This window comes from Pseudonaja textilis, chromosome 1 (assembly GCF_049901715.1).
Source record: "Pseudonaja textilis isolate UNSWEBS1 chromosome 1, rPseTex1.2, whole genome shotgun sequence".
NCBI classification, from domain to species: domain Eukaryota; kingdom Metazoa; phylum Chordata; class Lepidosauria; order Squamata; family Elapidae; genus Pseudonaja; species Pseudonaja textilis.
The window spans coordinates 163623460-163641790 of record NC_141990.1 but is presented as its reverse complement, the minus strand read 5'-3'; the positions used below and the strand labels follow the sequence as shown (position 1 = coordinate 163641790).

General features: G+C 36.1%; 1 protein-coding gene across 4 annotated transcripts in view; it reads right to left on the bottom strand.

Moving 5' to 3' along the window:
* Positions 1-18331, bottom strand: part of ERBB4 (erb-b2 receptor tyrosine kinase 4) — a 918585-nt gene that overhangs the window by 234488 nt on the left and 665766 nt on the right. For all 4 annotated transcript variants that reach the window (XM_087919620.1, XM_087919622.1, XM_087919619.1 and 1 more), the window contains exons 12-13: positions 11196-11395; positions 217-349 (exon numbers count right to left, since the gene is read on the bottom strand). In XM_087919620.1, the coding sequence (XP_087775746.1) occupies positions 217-349; positions 11196-11395 (333 nt within the window). The remainder of the gene's footprint in view (positions 1-216; positions 350-11195; positions 11396-18331) is intronic.

Here is an 18331-nt window from a genome sequence, read left to right as displayed (position 1 = left end):
TATGATTTGCAATACTTGGCTATTGAAATATCTTAGCTAGATTATTTTTCATGATTCTCCCATAAAAGATACTGCTGCCTAGCACAAGTTATGATTACCAGTTGCTATATGACAGATGGCTTCTTCTATCACCAAAGCATAAAAATTAGCAATTTCAAAAGTATGAACGTATTTATATAAACACACACATAAAGCCTAAAGGCAAAAATGACTTACCCTTCAAAAAGGTGACAAGACTTTACACAGGTTTTTCCTCTGATGAAGTGTTTACAGGATAAACACTGATCTGGCCCTGGCCCCCAACATCCATTTTTTGAGCATAAATAGCTGCATATCATCCCTTCTGCAGCTGTAAAATAAAGACAGGCACCATCATTTATAAGCAGCAGTATGCTAAATGGCATGTACAATGCTTAGTTCTATCCCCACCACTTAAACCCATACATTAAAAATGGGAGGAAGAAACAGGAGAAATTTCTTTTTGCTTTAACAAAGGTTGCTCTTGGGCCAGTACATCAATATATTCTGCTTAAGATGACTGGATTATTATCAGCAATAGAAAAAGATTACAAGAATCTACCTCTTCAGAGGGTAATGTTACTCATTAATACTAATAATGTTTTAAATTGAGACAGTGCAGATTTTTTTAATGTAATATGTAATCTATGATTATTTTAAATGGCTTAAAATTTGCTATGGCGTGAAATGATCTACTAATTGAAATGTTATTTCCTACTGTCTTTAACTAAACATTTATGACTAGAAAGTAGAAGGCTTGGAATTAACATACTGCATTATCCTGGATAATAAGAATGTATTAGTGACATCATGAGCTGTTTCAGAAATATTGCTGAAGAACTTTTAGGTGGAGATAATATAGAAACAGATGGAATCTGGTTGACTAAAAGTCATAAAAAAGAATTAAGTTATTATAAAGGTATTCACAAATTTTTCTCTACTCATATAATCAAGGTATTAATTGTTTTATTTATTTATTGGCATACGGTATATATAATACTGCATAGAAATAAAAAATTAGAAACAAAAAATGTGAAAATAGAAAATCCAAAAAAGAATTGATGAATAAAACAAGTTTTAACATTAAGAAATAGGTAAAATAACTGGGTATCACTATGGCAAACATGAACTGTATGTTATTTCAAAATAAGACATGGAGTGAAGATAAAAATATGTCATGCCAGAATGATATTTATGAAAGAGTGAGTATTGTTGAGAAATAGAGGCTTCTGGAGTTAGAAGAACACAAATTGAGATATGGTGGCGCGGATATTTGTGGTATCACAAAGTCAAGCTTAATTTGGATTTTAAAAATATTGAGAATATGGAGTAGATACAAACCCAGATTATGCCCCCAAATACCTCTGGGATTCTCAGCACAAGAAGCATTTTATAAACAATAATATTGCAAACTAGTGCCAAAAATGTTGTAAATTGGTTCTGAACATGTGGGTGCTTTCACTTATGAGCATAATAATTTACAACCAGGAATCCAGTCCCAACAGCAATTGTAAGTAGACACAAAGTCAAAAAGACTCGTCACTACTCATAATGGAAGAAAGGAGGTAGAGATGATGAATCTCTTTATGCTGCGTCACCTGTAAAGTCATGGAATCAATTATTAACCAATCCATTATCCTCCATGAAGAGACTAACAACCTACTCTCTAATAAACAATTTGGTTTCAGAAAAAAACTATCCTGCAATCTGCAACTCTTACACTGCAAAAACATACTGTATATTATACCTACAAAGAGTGCAGAGTGCAGAGAAGACAACAAAGATGATAAGGAGTTTGAAGGCTAAATTTTACAATGAATGGCTAAGGTAGACTAACAAAGAGAAGGGTTAGGCATAACTGTCTTCTGCTACTTGAGGGGTTATCACAGAGAAGAGGAAGTCAACTATTCTCCAAAGCATCTGAGGATAGGACAAAAAACAATGGGTGGAAGCTTGTAAAAGAATGATCCAATCTAGAACTAAAGAGAAATTGCTGACAGAGGGAATTAATCAATGAAATAGCTTGCCTCCCAAAGTTTGGGTGCTCCATCACTGAAAGTTTTAAAGAAAAGTTTGGATTACCATTTTGTCCAGGATGGTATAAGGTCTCCTGCTTGGGCAGGGGGTTGGAGTAAAAGACCTCCAAAATCCCTTCCAGCCTTATGATTCAATTTGATTCTAAATTGAACACCCTAATTTTTAAAAATCTCAGATGAAATTTTAATCTGGAAATAAATTCTCATTCATATTCTTTTCCTTTACTGAGATGCTTGAGTAATGTTCCAAAAAGATGAAATGTTCTGTAGCAAGTTTCTGCCACTTTCAATTTACACTGTTTGTTGTTTCTTATTCAATACACTGCTACTAGAATGAATGTCTGATTGTGCTTCATTAACAAAGATACTGAGTATCTGTCATGTAAGTACACTGATCGCCTGAGCACATTATTACTTTCATATAGCTTGTTCTTGCCTTACTTGGGTTCAAAATGCTCTTTCATTATATGTTGTGATTTCTGATGCTTTCACAGCATCAAATGCCTCTTTTGATGTAGGAACATGCCTCATCTATGGCTAAAGAGCATTTTTATACTCTTTCCCAGAGAATATCATTACATCTGGAGGTTAGGCAGTCTCAGTATTCGTTCCACAGTTCCATGGCTACAGTGACCTTACAATATCCTGGAGAAGATGTGTCCAAATGGAAGGATGGAACACTTCTCAATCTTAAAACTTCACTCATCGTGGTCCTGAAGGCAATCAAGTCCCAGATTCTCCCCAGCATACTCCCCCATCTTAAAAATGAAAAATAGGATTGCAATCACCACAATATCCTTAGGATATTCTTCTCTTGTCATAAATCAGAAAAACCCTATAAGCACCTTTCCAGACTAACATTTTATTATAGCACAAACACTATTATGACTTATATCTACAGTATTACTCATGAAAGCTTATGACTTTTAATAAAATTAATGGCTTGGGTATGTTTTTCTCATTGGTAAGAGTTTAAATTCTTACATATAGAGCAAAGAGTGGTGGTTTTTGCACTGAAGATGAACTAGGAGAATTGATGCTTTTAAAAATAAAAATAAACATTCAAATAAAAAATCCTTAAATTAACAAGCTATTCCTGCTGTCTAAAACTTGTGGTTCTCTTAGTGTGGCTAAAAGCATCATCTTCACCCAATAAGCCTTACATTTTCTAAAAACTTATTGGGGAAAATTATCTCTTTCTGATTAGTCTCTATAACAAAAGCAAACCAATGTTTGAGAATGCAATGCTACTCTAATGTCACATGCTTTAAGAATCCATTCTCACAGCCTCTCCCATACTCCAAAAGCCAATTCAAATGAAACATACAGACAAGCCTTAAATGTATTACTTACTTGGCAACACTTGTTAAATAGAGAATTAATCAGACGAGGAGCTAAGTGGGTAGAGCAGTATCAGCTGAGCTACATAAGATGAGTCACAAAAGCATTGATAGTTTATGTCAGGACTGGTTTAAGATTATTTTGTTGTCTGAAGCAAAGCAGCAAATAATGCCCCATTTAACTGGGTGAGTATCATCCAAAGCTAGCAACCCAATTTTGGTGGATGGAAAAGAAAATCCTCTGAGCACCTCCCTGGTATCTAGCATTAATAGAATACTCTCTGGAGTCTGCCCATCAGAGTTGTAACTTGTGATAGTTGTAAAATGGGTTAATCAATATTTTGCAGTAATTGTTAAGTGGATCACCATAGTCATTAAGCACCATAATCATTAAGCATATTAAGTGAATACCATTATTAAACAAACCAATGGTTCTCTATGCAGGCAACTTTGCTAAAGAACAAAGTAAATACCAAGGTGTTGGGTTGTTTTTTTTTGCAAAAACATCATAAAATGTTGTCATGTGACACTGCAAAAGCCAAAAATGTGACCTGACTGCCAAGCACCCAAACACAGTCATAAGATTGCAGGAGGCAGGGGGGAACCATTGGAACTTTGAATCCAGGTTGTAAGTACCCGCCAGGTAGATTTATCACAACTTTGAATGGTAATTAAGCAATGTCATACTCACATTATCTTAGACAATTCATTGTTGGCTACCTTACATTATGAGAATGTTGTGAAACATCTTGCTTGTAAAAATGATGAGATAACACCCATAACAATCTAAATCAGGGGTGTCAAACTCAAGGCCCATGGGCCGAGTCCGGCCTGCCATGTGGTCAGACTCGGCCCATGGGGCCATCCTGGTCTACCCAATGCAAAGAGGAAAGATTGGGCCAGCCTGGATTCAGCCTGGTCTACCCAATGCAAACAGGAAACATGCCAGCAGTTTGGGAGTGGTATCAAAGTAGCCACACCCACCCAGTTGTCCACACTCACCCAGACCCCCACCCCCAATTAACCACACCCCTGATGTGGCCCTCAGTGAAACTGAGTTTGACACCCCTGATCTAAATAATTTTAGATAGATTACAAGGATCTAAGTTCTTATTGGGAGACTCAGGAAGAAAATCTACTGAATTCAATTTGTTCTGTTTGATTGTGTTGTTACTGCAACATAATTGTTTAATAGCCTATATTATAAAATATTTTGTACTCATGGGGATATCTTATATAGTATTTAACAAATGTTTTTATAAATGGAGTTCTTTAAATAGCACCTGAAAATTAAACTATGAAAACTTTTTTTCCCAACTAAGACTAAAACAGAAAACCTACATAAACCAGCAAATAATATTTTATTATTTTTTTAGCTCAGTTTGTCAGCCTCTTTTATTAAATGAAGCTCTACAACAATAATACTCAGTTAATGAAACAAGCAGGAATACAGCCAATTAGATTGCAAAGACTAATAAATTTAATTGACTGAAGGTGTTTATGAAAATGCTGAAATTTTCCAAAACAGGAGTGATGAAGCAGTACAAAGCACTTAGGACCTATTTAATTTGTCTGCATTAATATATTTATTTTTAACTAATATATTTTCCATTAGTTGAGAAAAAAATTACATATTTTCTGAACCATAGTTTATTTTGTTTAGAGTTGGGACCATCTATTTCACTACATAAAAATTAATCATTTGTAGACAAATTTATAAATTGAGAGAGAATTCATTAAAAGATGATTAAATACAGCAACTAATTGTGAATTTCCTTTTGCTAACTAGGAAAAGGGTAACTTTAGACTCATCTAATGAGTAATCCAACTGAGAATTGTTCCTACTGAGTATTGTGTTTATTCTGCATTGTCTCCCTTGCACAACATTGAAATGCTAAAGGGGATTCATGATGAAATTTCCCTATCCAGATTTTCTTCCTTTAAAAGAACAGGGTCAAGGTATGGACTTGCAAAATGAATTTACATCTAAATGGTCCACCTGCGGAAACTCAGCACTTTGAAGTTTAATTAAAACAAGGAAGCAAAAAGTATTGATGGTTTTTTCCCTCCACAAATTCAAGTTACTTTTTTTCAGATCACTGAATTGCATAGTTATTATCAAAGAAAAACTGCATAGGTAGGTCAAACACTTAGCATACATCAATTCTCACACTCATTACTTGGAAATTTCAATCAAATTATAGTAAATTGAAGATAATGTTATGAACTTGTCCATCTAGTTCATAGAGAAGTAAATAATATAAAATTTATAAATCCTATCTGGATTGAAATAATTTTGTAATATTTTCTAAAATATTCAATCCAGATATACAGTAGGATAGCATATCCTCCCAGGATACTAAATAATTCTCCTGTTGTGTGTCTCCCAACTTTCTATTTCAGGAAAGCAACTGTTAGTCACTTTTCTACCTGGATACACACACACACACACACACACACACACACACACACACACATTTAAAATACACATACACACAGAAAGAGTACCAACATATTCATGCATGCAGACCATACCATAAAATGTTATTACCCAGGCCCCTCCCCCAAGGGAATGGGAACCTATAATACACTCTGTTGCTGAAAATGTATTGGGAAGGCAGGATAGATGGCCCAGAACATTTTAGAACAATGATTCAAGCCATAAAGTAATGTGTATATAATTGACATGTACTGGATGCAGCCGATACCACTTTATATCCCATGCCCAGACTCTACCCCCTTCATTCAGGATTTCTGTGGTTGCTGCCCTCCACTTTCTTTATAACATACTTAAAAGGGGAGGGGGGGCAAGTTAAATAAAATGCATATCTTGAGTGATGGCTTCTTGACGTATGGAAATTCCATGTCAATTTTTGAGGTATTCTCTTATGTGCAGCATCTCTTCTTATGTGAAGCAATTAACTGTTTGTGCTGTTAAAAGGCAATTCTTGGCAATCAAATCCAGGTCTCCTTTAAAATTGCTGCTAATATTGTCTTTGTTCTCCTCTGTCCCTAATGGAGCCTCATTTTCCTTTGAAAGGCAGTCATCCTCCCCCCAATCCAGTAAGGAGCAGGGCTTGTTTACAGAAGTTACAAGGGGAGAAGAGAAAAAAAGGAGACTTACTTGCAGTATCAATTATCTGAAATATGTTCTTTATCTTTGGTTGTCTGGGTGTCATTGTAGCCATGTTTAAGGTTTCTTTCTTTTTGAGTCCCCTTTTGCCTGTTACCTTTTATTTTTCCATCTTTGGGTGGTTTTAAGGGATTTTAAAATATATTTCAATTTAACTTGTGCAACTTGCAAATTTTAGAGAAAAGGTTGGGAAGGATTCTTTCTCCATTTCTTTCTCTGGTGAAATGTTTCCTACAGAATAGTTGCTCTTTCAACTCTATATCTTCACCATATACTGTATACACCTCAAAATAGTACTGTATTCATGGGTTTTGTGTTCTCCACTTCTTTTTTTGGAAGAGTCCCAGAACTCATGCTCCAGGGCCCTACAGAATAAACAGCTCTTGGAGGAATCAACTTTCAATGTAGGTTCATCACACCATCTCTCAAGGACACACCTCCCACCTCCCAGCTTCACTTCTTCCTTTCTTCTTTGGTAAGCTTTTAGGAACATTGGCCAAATCCACAGATGGCAAAGTCTACCCTACAATAACTCTGACTACTTCTTCAGGTATAAATAAGGTTATTGTTATAACCACAAGTCATAACAACCTAGCACAGTATAATAAAACAAAATAAATAAAAATAGTGCTGTATGCAAAGAGATCAAAACAGAATAAATTCAGGGCTATGATTATAAACATAGTTTTTGCTTTCATCACTATTACAATAAGATATTGTAAAACCTTATATGAAAACGTATTTGTTCATGAAGAATTGGGGAAACAGTTGACTGTAATATCTATTGGAGTATCCGCAACACTCAGATATAACTGTGCTTCATCAGTATCCTGGAAGAATGGATAACTTTTAAATGAATTTAATTTTATAAGACCCTGTAACCCAGTTTGTAGCCAAATACTGTTCAGTAGCAGTGAAAATAAGGCACCAACAATTGTAAAGTCACCCATAATTATAACTCAGTTTATTTACCCCAATGCCATTCTAATGTTTTACTCTATTTTATTTTGCTGCCTTTACTAGAGTTCAAATCTCGCCTCTTACCCCTAACAAGGAATAGTGTTGATATAGTGCAGGGGAAGGGCAGAACAGCCATATCTAGAGGTCCCTGTCTAATCTGCCCCACAGAATTGGTATGAAGATAACATTGAAGAGCAGAACCCAAAAACCTGTACCCAAAACCCAGCAGTACAAAAATATGCTGACTTTTAAACAAACGGTTTAAAAATTCATGCAGAAATGGGATGAACAAGTAAGGTTTCAACAAGTTGGGAAGCTATAGACTTTAAATCAACTTTTTTTTTAACCTCTAACCTCTCAAAGATGCTACTGACATGTCAGTGAAAAACTGCCATAGATGAGAACCCTTAGTGTAGAAAAAGGTGCTCCCTTGCATCTTGAAATGAAAATTCAAAATTTCTAACTCATCCCCACTCCCAAACTGCCATGCCATTATCTTATAGGCATAGAATCTGCACAGAAGTCAGATGAAATTGCAAATCGAAGGGTAGGTCAAAGGATAATGAAGAGGATCAGTTCATTTTTTAAAAAAGGATATTGATTTATTGTATCTATATGCTGACAAAAAAAAAGCTGGTGAAAATCTCTGAAGCACTCACTCTTATACTGTGCTCTTTGAACAACTATTTCTAGCGAAGCATTATGCAGTTTTAATTTAAGAAAAGGATCTGTGAAGTCAGTGTAGATCATAAATAAATAAATAAATAACCCTTCTTTTACAGGTGAAACTCGAAAAATTAGAATATTGTGCAAAAGTTCATTTATTTCAGTAATGCAACTTAAAAGGTGAAACTAATATATGAGATAGACTCATTACATGCAAAGCAAGATAGTTCAAGCTGTGATGGGTCATAATTGAGATGATTATGGCTTATAACTCATGAAAACCCCAAATCCACAATCTCCGAAAATTAGAATATTACATGCAATCAATAAAACAAGGATTGTACATAGAACAATATCGGACCTCTGAAAAGTATAAGCATGCATATGTACTCAGTACTTGGTTTGGGCTCCTTTTGCAGCAATGACTGCCTCGATGCGGCGTGGCATGGAAGCTATCAGCCTGTGGCACTGCTGAGGTGGTATGGAAGACCAGGATGCTTCAATAGCAGCCTTCAGCTCTTCTACATTGTTCGGTCTCATGTCTCTCATCTTTCTCTTGGCAATGCCCCATAGATTCTCTATGGGGTTCAGGTGAGGCGAGTTTGCTGGCCAATCAAGCACAGTAATCCCACGGTCATTGAACCAGGTTTTGGTGCTTTTGGCAGTGTGGGCAGTGCCAAGTCCTGCTGGAAAATGAAGTCAGCATCCCCATAAAGCTTGTCTGTGGAAGAAAGCATGAAGTGCTCCAAAATCTTCTGGTAGATGGCTGCATTGACTTGGAGTTAGTGAAGCACAGTGGACCAACACCAGCAGATGACATGGCTCCCCAAATCAACACAGACTGTGGAAACTTCACACTGGACTTCAAGCATCTTGCAGTGTGTGCCTCTCCATTCTTCCTCCAGACTCTGGGTCCTTGGTTTCCAAATGAGATGCAAAAGTTGCTCTCATCAGAAAAGAGGACTTTGGACCACTGAGCAACAGACCAGTTCTGTTTTTCTTTAGCCCAGGTAAGATGCTTCTGACGTTGTTTGTTGTTCAGGAGTGGCTTGACAAAAGGAATACGACATTTGAAGCCCATGTCCAGAATCCGTCTATGTGTGGTAGCTCTTGATGCACTGACTCCAGCCTCAGTCCACTCCTTGTGAAAGTCCCCAACACTTTTGAATGGCCTTTTCCTGACAATCCTCTCCAGGCTGCGGTCATCCCTGCTGCTTGTGCACCTTTTTCTTCCACACTTTTCCCATCCACGTAACTTTCTATTGATGTGCCTTGATACAGCACTTTGGGAACATCCAACTTTTTTTGCAATTACCTTTTGAGGCTTTCCCTCCTTATGGAGGGTGTCAATGATGGTTTTCTGCACAACTGTCAGGTCAGCAGTCTTTCCCATGATTGTGCTTCCTACTGAACCAGACTGAGAGACCATTTAAAGGCTCAGGAACCCTTTGCAGGTGTTATGGCTTAATTAGCTGATTAGAGTGGGACACTTTGAGCCTAGAATATTGAACCTGTTCACAATATTCTAATTTTCTGAGATTGTGGATTTGGGTTTTCATGAGCTGTAAGCCATAGTCATCTCAATTATGACAAATCATGGCTTGAACTATCTTGCTTTGCATGTAATGAGTCTATCTCGTATATTAGGTTCACCTTTTAAGTTGCATTACTGAAATAAATGAACTTTTGCATGATATTCTAATTTGTTGAGTTTCACCTGTATGTTCCATGGCAAAGACTACAATTATAGCATGTGTTAACATCTAGAACATGGAGGCACTTGCTTGGCTAAAGATGCCCTAGCAGGATCCCCTGGGTTTTTGCATATGTATTGCTGGTGTCAGACAATCTGTGGTGGATCACTCAGTGCTTTCTTGTGCAGTCCAATCTATGCACAGATTGTGTAACAACCCTAAGCTTTGAATGGCTGAGCTGTCTTCTTGGTTTCTTGTCACAATCTGTCACTGATATTTATAGAATTGATTGCACTGGCTACCAGTTCATTTCAGAGTACAGTTTAGGGCCCAATTATCACCTTGAAAACCCTACCTGTCTGTTTTCTTTGTGAACTTGTCTCTGGAGAGATCAGTTGCTATGTTCCTCTGACATTTTAAGACAGGAAAGGGTGGCACTGCAAATGGCCCCATGGAGCTTAAGCAATGTTACTTCTTGTTTGCCTTTCACCAGTGGATAAAAAGGTTTTAGAAATGAGGATCTGACTCTATTATGAAGGACTAGTTTTGTTTTTGTGTGTATTCTTTAATTGCTGCTTTTAGGTCTTCATGGGTTTTATTATACATATTCCTTTGCATTGTAAAACACTTGGAGCAATTGCTTCTAAAATAAATTAAGAGCAAGTCACTGAAAATGGGGAGTAACTTTCTGCATATTTGGAGTGGAGTGGGAAAAAATTCTTAATATTTTCAGGGACAAGGGAAATGTACAGGGAATTATACAAAGGGCCTCCTTCTTTACTTATCCCCACCCCCAATTAAAACACAACAAAACAGGTTTTGTGACTGTGTGAAAGTGATAGCAGAGATTTCAGGGCCAGATGGTACATGCGACAATTTCCTCACATGCACTGTAGCAATTTGGAGAGAAGAAGATCCCTGTCTCTGCACTTAAGTAAAATCTATTTTAAAAGTGGATGGGAGAACTCTTAAATAAGACTGATCAAAATATGAACTCCTGTTCTTATAAAATGTTCTTGAAAAGCATTAAACATTTTTTCAGCAAACCAGGTTTCACTGTCCTATCCTGAATATTTTCAAAAAAGTAGGTTTATTAAGACATTTCCAATACATCCTCAAATATAACAATGTTAGACTTTTGTGCAAGTTTTCTAGATTATTTCTTGTTTCACAAAGTAGCTAATCACCATTTTTAGTTCTAAACAATATATATATATATATATATATATATATATATATATATACACACATATATATATATATATGAGAGTGAGAGAGAGAGAGAGAGAGAGAGAGAGAGAGAGAGAGAGAGAAATTTAATTCAACTAACCATGAGTAAAATACTTACTGCAGTTCTCAGGCCTCTTATTTCTGTGGATGACAGTTTTCTGGTTAGGTGAGCTGAAGAGGCTGGTCCAGTTGATAGTATGATAGTAGCATAAGTTACTGTTATCAGTTATGTAGACATTCCCAGCACTGATGTGCTTCAGGGACTGGAACTGGAGAGATCTAATTCCTTGCTGTTTGAGAATAAGCAAGGAAAGACCACTGGAAAAAGAAAACAGCAAATCCATGTGTTGTGCATATGTGAGTTAGAAACCTATCCTGTTAGTTTAAGAATTTGAAGCTAAACGAATGGAAAAGCAGTTTAATTTAGGCCCCTTCTCTTCATTTTGACACCAGTCAATCATATGACACTAGGAGGAAACACTACACAAAGCCACAAATACTCAAGGAACTAAAATTAGCTTCATAAAAACCAACCATCAGAGATCTGCGCTAACCCAAATATGCTTTTCCTGAACCATAACTGAAAAGATAGATATCATCATTATCAGGCATGACTGATTTAGTTAAATGCAAAAAATATAGCTGGTTAATTAATGCAAGCATTAAGCTACAGCTTTTTCAAAATTACAGTTGTCCCTGAACTAGGGTATGCTGGAACACAACCAAGTAGAGAATCATGCTGAATGAAACAGCTGAACAGGAAGGGAAGCCTGCAGTATTTGCCACAATCACTAGAAAGAGCCAAAAAGAGCCACTACTGTGCTATTATTTAATTAATGCAGAGGGTACCTTTTGGTGACCCAAATGTATTGCTTTTCCATATGACTGCAGTAGAAGAGAAATTTGAAAATGACCGTAAACTCCTCCTGCCATTAGAAATGTTTCTCTGGTGTTCAACAATGTTATCGGTATAACAGATGAGCATCTCCAATAGAATTTGAACCAAGAATACTGCATTTGTGTTTTTGCTTTTTTGCTTTCCTGCTCTGACTTGGAATGATCTTTTTCATTTTATCACTGTATCTCAAGATAGTGAAATAAAGAAGCCTGCCACAGCTAACCTTATAATCATTAATCTCTCTGTGAGAGTGGTTGCCTATACCAAGATGTGCTCCAAGATGAAAATAAAAAATAAAAACGATGTGTTACAAGAAATACTGTATTTTTCACTATGGAAAATGTAGACATTAACATCTCATCTAAAAATCAGCCAGGACAGGGTTTGAGTTTTAACATAATTTAAAGACTCAAATGGACTTTGATCCAAGAGTAGTGCAGTGGCCTAGATTTACACAATTGTAAAATTAAAGGAGAATCTATCAGGTTACATTGGACTTTGTGACAAAATATTATATAGCATTCTTTGGGGGATCTTCTGTATGGATATCAATATTATCAACTTAAACAAAATTTACTTACTTAAATTCAAAAATTCAAATTCAACATTAGCCAAAATAAAATGGATTCAAAATACACTGGGGTTCATGTTTTGTAGTTATTAGGATGAATTAGCAATACAGGTAATATTCTAATCTGCTTGCTGAAAATTCCTTTTTCGGTAAAGATACAAAGCCTTTGCTGATTCATTCTCCCTTTTTTACCAGAAGATAAGCTCATTTGAGAAAGAGGTATATGGAGAAAGAATAAGGAGAAGAAGTTGGACCCGAACTGTCATTTTGAAAAGGAGCAGGAATTATGGGAGACAACAAAAATTGGTATGGGGAATGGAGCTCCCTTTCAGTCTTTAGAAGCACCATGTTTAATAAAATTATTTAGGGAAAATGCATACAACTGCTCAAAGCTGCCATTTCTAAAATAATTTCAAAATAAATAATTGTGGTCTGGGAGTCACCGCACAACCATCATGGATTTCGATGAAATTTTGTGTGAACATGCACACATGTCCCCAACGAACATTGGTGAAGTGTTATGTTTGCCGATGCAATACTTGTGGAGATATAGTCATTTGTTTGACCCCATACCACAGCCTTCTACAGTATGACTCTGAGGTTTCAGCAACTTTGAGACACTATCGCCAGCAATATTTTGTTGAGAGAAGCAAAACTTGGCCATCTTGTATAACTTTTTGTGCTCTGTTAAGCAAAATAATAAAAACATTCTCATGAGCAATCTCCATCTAGAACATTTGGAGCAAATTTGGCCAAAAATATTGCGGTTTGAAAAAAGGTTAAAATTTGGCTTTTATATCTCTGGAAGAAAAGGTATGATAATGTAAAACTTTGTGTGTAATAACTTTAGCAACACAATGTATTTGAATATAAAATTTCATTCTCCTACTGCTTTCCAATAGTTTACAAATTGGGTGTAAAGGTGACGGTTTTTGTAAAAACGCCAAAAATAGGGTATTTTCAGCCTGCCTTTACAAAAAAAGACTTAGTGGAAACTCTGTTAAATCATTCTCATTAGAAAGAGTATGTTTCAAACCCCCTAAAAAAGCAGGGTTGGTTTTTCATCACTGACATATAAAGCCCTAAAAATTGGGGACAAAGTGAGGATATTGCTATGGCAATATCATGTACGTCAACATGCATTCTTTTATATTGTGACGGTTCTCATTTCATTTATGCTGGAGTTTAAAGTGTGTAAATCATTTCTTGCATGGTATATGAATCTACTAGCAGTGCTTCTACTGTAATGACAGAGGTTAAATGTGCTGTAAGTACTTTAGTGAAGCTACACATAAGCATGTTCTGGCTATAGGGTTCTGAACTGTCCAGGTGTAGTTGTCATATTTCTGTCATAATATTAGAACCTTATATAACTTCTGTGTTTTAGATTTTGCAGTAATACATTTTATATTATTGCAAATTTCCATAATATGTGAAATGGATGTTGACGAGTCAAGTAGCAATTCTACTTTTCCCAAATGCGTTGTTGGAGAAAAATTGTCAGCAACTTGCCACCATGGTTCATTTTATTCTAATGAAGATGGGCTGCATTATGTGGACAGTTTCTCTATTGAAGAAAAAATACTCATTATTCAATGATTGGAGGTTGAGTCGATGAGCAAATCTGCTTGCATCACAAAGCCATGTATCTGAAAAAGTACAACATGAAGCAAAAGTCATGCTGCAACCCATTTGACAAACAAAATCACATAGCTAAACATGGGCTGTTGAAAGTTAATCTAGCCATGTCCAATGATTTAACAAAAGAGGCAAAAACAAATGTGAAGCCAGTTCAAAAGATTTGTTCCAAGTGTAAAGCCAAATACATTTCCATGGTCCAATGCATGGAAGACTCTTTGTCGTCAGATAATTATGATATGACATTTCAGACACTGTTAATTGGAGTTTGACCAATTTAGGGGCTTCTTCGTTGAAAATTTGGAAGTTAAGCAGTAGGGATAAAACTGGCTATGTGAAATGAAAAATTGAACATGTGCCGAAAAAGATAGCAAACAAAAAAATGTTAGCCACTGGAGTAGCAGCTGTAGATATTTGGCAAACTAGCAAGTCTGCTGTTAAGGAATGCCAGTTATGTAAGGATTACGCTGATCTAATTGAAGACATGAAAATTAAAATTAAAATATTAGATAGATTGACGAAAGTTCAATTATTGACCTTGCTGCAAAAGAGTTGGTAGATACTGGTGACAGCAAAAACGTTTGGCATTTCAAAACATATGGTTAAAACAGCGAGAAAAATAAAAAAGACAGAGGCATTTGTGCACTACCAGATGCAAAAGTTGAAAAACCACTGCCAAAGGAAACCGTTGAAAGAGTTTGAGATTTCTACAAGGATGATGAATTTAGCAGGATGTGCCCCAGCAAAAAGGACTGTGTTTCCATTCCGTTTCATGGCATCAAGGTTCACAAACAAAAGCAGTTGCCACTGTGCAATCTGAAAGAACTGTATGTGGCATATCTAAACAAATATGTGCTGAAATTGGTTTCTCCAAATTCTGTAAACTCAGACCAGTGGTGGTCACTGTCTGTGCCTGAGGCACACATTCCATCTGCATCTGCACCATTCATCAAAATGTTAAGCTTATGCTACAAGGTGCCAACATTAATGAGGACTACAAGTGCTCTTAGGAAAGGCAGTTTGCGATCTGAACACCAAAGATTGTATGTTGCAGCGATGCCAAAACTGCCCTGGTGAAGAGACACTGATAGCGCATTTGGATGAAATATTCAAAGACAGAAAAATCAATAGAATTTGAACAATGGGTTCATACTGACCATGTAATGCTGGAAACAAATGTTCTCACTGTTGACAGCTTTGTTGAAAAACTTGCTAGCAAAATGTGGAAACTGGCAACCACTTCGTTTCAAAACATCAAAATGAATATTTGAAGTCATTGAAAGCCGGCTTAAAACAAACCAAACTGATTGTACTGATTGATTTTGTGGAGAATTACTCATTTGTGATCCAAGATGCTGCTCAAGGCTTTCACTGGGAAAATTCGCAAGGCACAGTGCATCCATTCATCACTTATTATGTCGATAAAGATGGTGTGCTGCAAATTGTCAACTGTTGCATAATTTCTGATCATATGCAACATGATACAGTTTCCATGCATGTGTTAATTCGGAAGTTGATTGAGTTTTTGATGACTAAAACAAGGATTACAAGAATATACTACTTTAGGGGCGGTTCAGTGGTACAATACAAAAATTACAAAAATTTTGTCAATCTGTGCAATCACTAGCATGATTTTGAAATTGAGACTGAATGGAATTTTTTTGACAGAAGTCACAGCAAATCACCATGTGACAGAGTTGGCAGCACAACTAAATGTTTGTCTGCCCAAGCCAGCTTCCAGAGACCATCAACTGACCAAATACTGATGCCGACAGATCTATTCAACTTTTGCAACAGACACATTCATGGAATTAAATATACTGTATATATGTTCTGAAGGAAGAAATTGAAGAAAGTAGGATGCTGCAAGAAGAAAGATGGAAAGTTAGCAGCACGATAACTGGCACAAGAGATCATCACCAGTTTGTGCCAGTTGATTCAAATTTAATTTCTGTCAGCAGAAATTGGAAAGCAAAGGTTCAAATGACACAATTAATTTTGTGACTAAAATGTCCAATACTATTGATCCAAATTTAAAATGGTGGGTAGGCAACATTGAGGAAATTTTGATCAAACAAAATGATGCATTGGTAACATTTATGCATCCACGAGGCCCTGCTCATTCATTGTATTGGCTGAAAGACAAGATATTTGTTGGGTTCCAGAACCAGATCTTATTTGCATGCTTCCAGCACCTTCAGTTATGTCATCAGATTGACAGTATTGATTCCCAGAAGCTAAAGAACATGGTCAATAATAAATAAGCGATCATTGGAATTTGGCAGTTTATATGAACAGTACGGACTTCGGCTTGAGAACCATATAAGATACCCACTTTAGGCTTGGGAACCTAGGATAAGCTGCCCAATCATCGGCTTGGGAACCAGAAAGATACCCACACAAGGTTTTGGAACCTCGAGGAAGAAGCCAAACTACAAGCTTGGGATCCTGAACCAAGAAACCCAACTATGGCTGGTATTGGAGGGCTATCAGGCATGCCCCCTATGATGATGGGGTTGCTGGTTCAAGTGCCTGAATTGGTTGTGACAATGTCACCGTGGACCAATACAATAGTAGTAATGATGTCAATATAAAACAAACAAGACAAAAAAGAATAGAATGCATCTGACATTGCCATAGCAACATCCTCAACTTTGTCCCCAATTTTTAGGGCTTTATTTGTCAGTGATGAAAAACCAATCCTACTTGGTTTTTCTCTTTCTAATTTCTAATTTCTCTTTTCTCTTTCTAATGAGAATGATTTAACAGAGTTTCCAGAAGTTTTTTTTTTTTTTTTTGTAAAAGTGGGCTGAAAATACCCTATTTTTGGCATTTTTACAAAAAAAATTACACTGAATTTGTAAACTATTGGAAAGCAGTAGAAGAATGAAATTTTATATTCAAAAACCTTTTTACATGCAAAGTTTCATGTTTATCATACCTTTCCTTCCAGAGATATAAAAAGCCAAACTTTAACCTTCTTTTTTGAGCTGCAATATCTTTGGCCAAATTTTCTCCAAATTACCTAGATAGAAATTGCTCATGGGAATGTTTTTATTATTTTTTTTAACAGAGCACAAAAGGTTGTACAAGATGGCCAAGTCTTGTACAAAATATTGCCGGAGATATTATGCCTCAAAATTGCTGAAACCTCAGAGTCATACTGTAGAAGGATACAGTATGGGGTCAAACAAATGACATTTTGCATTGGCAAACGTAACACTTCACCAATGTTCATTGGGGACATGTGTGCATGTTCACACAAAATTTCATCGGTGATGGTCAAGCGGGGCACTTTTCTGAAATCAGATCAGTTGACACGGAATGACCCTATTTCAGGTTCTTAGAAAGGACCAAAGAGGTGGATAAAAATTCCAAGCAATCTAAACATCTGGCTGACTGTGGTGGTGGTGGTGGTGATGCTGCTGCTGATAATAATAATAATAATAATAATAATAATAATAATAATAATAATAATAATAATAATAATAATAATCTGCTTGTTTAGGACTTTAATTGTTAAGTTTTACTAGTTCCAAACTGTGAATAGAATTGAAGATTAAATCTTAAATAATAATAACAATAATAATAAGTATGTAGCAGTATGTTGAAGAAGAATTGGGCTTGAATATTGGAAAGAATAAAGCAATTAAGAAGGGAAAACCAAAATGGAAAATCTGTGTGGAGATAAAAATAAAGAAAAATCAAATTTAAGGAATTTGAAGAATTTGAGGCAAGAAATCTTGAAGAATACAAAATTAGAAATAGCCTGTCAACAAGATATGACCTGGGAAACAAGGAAATAACATTTGTGGTAAAGAGTTGAAACAAAAATTTGTAGCTATTGTAGAGAAAATAAAGCAATATGATAACCGAATAATACAGTTTCAGCAAAAATCACAATTTTGAGCAAACCAGCATCATTTCTATAACACTCTTGAAAGTGGACATGGTGCTACCACAAGTGAAAAAACTAATAAAGAAAATACCCTGAAATTTTTGGAGAACTTGTGGGAAAACAACAAGAAGCACAATGGGAATGCAAATGGATCAAGCAGGTTAAAAGCACTGTAAAAGTGACTAGAATGGAAGATGGTCACATAACAAAATAAAAACCAGCAAAGAAGGCCGAGAACTCGGGTGCCCC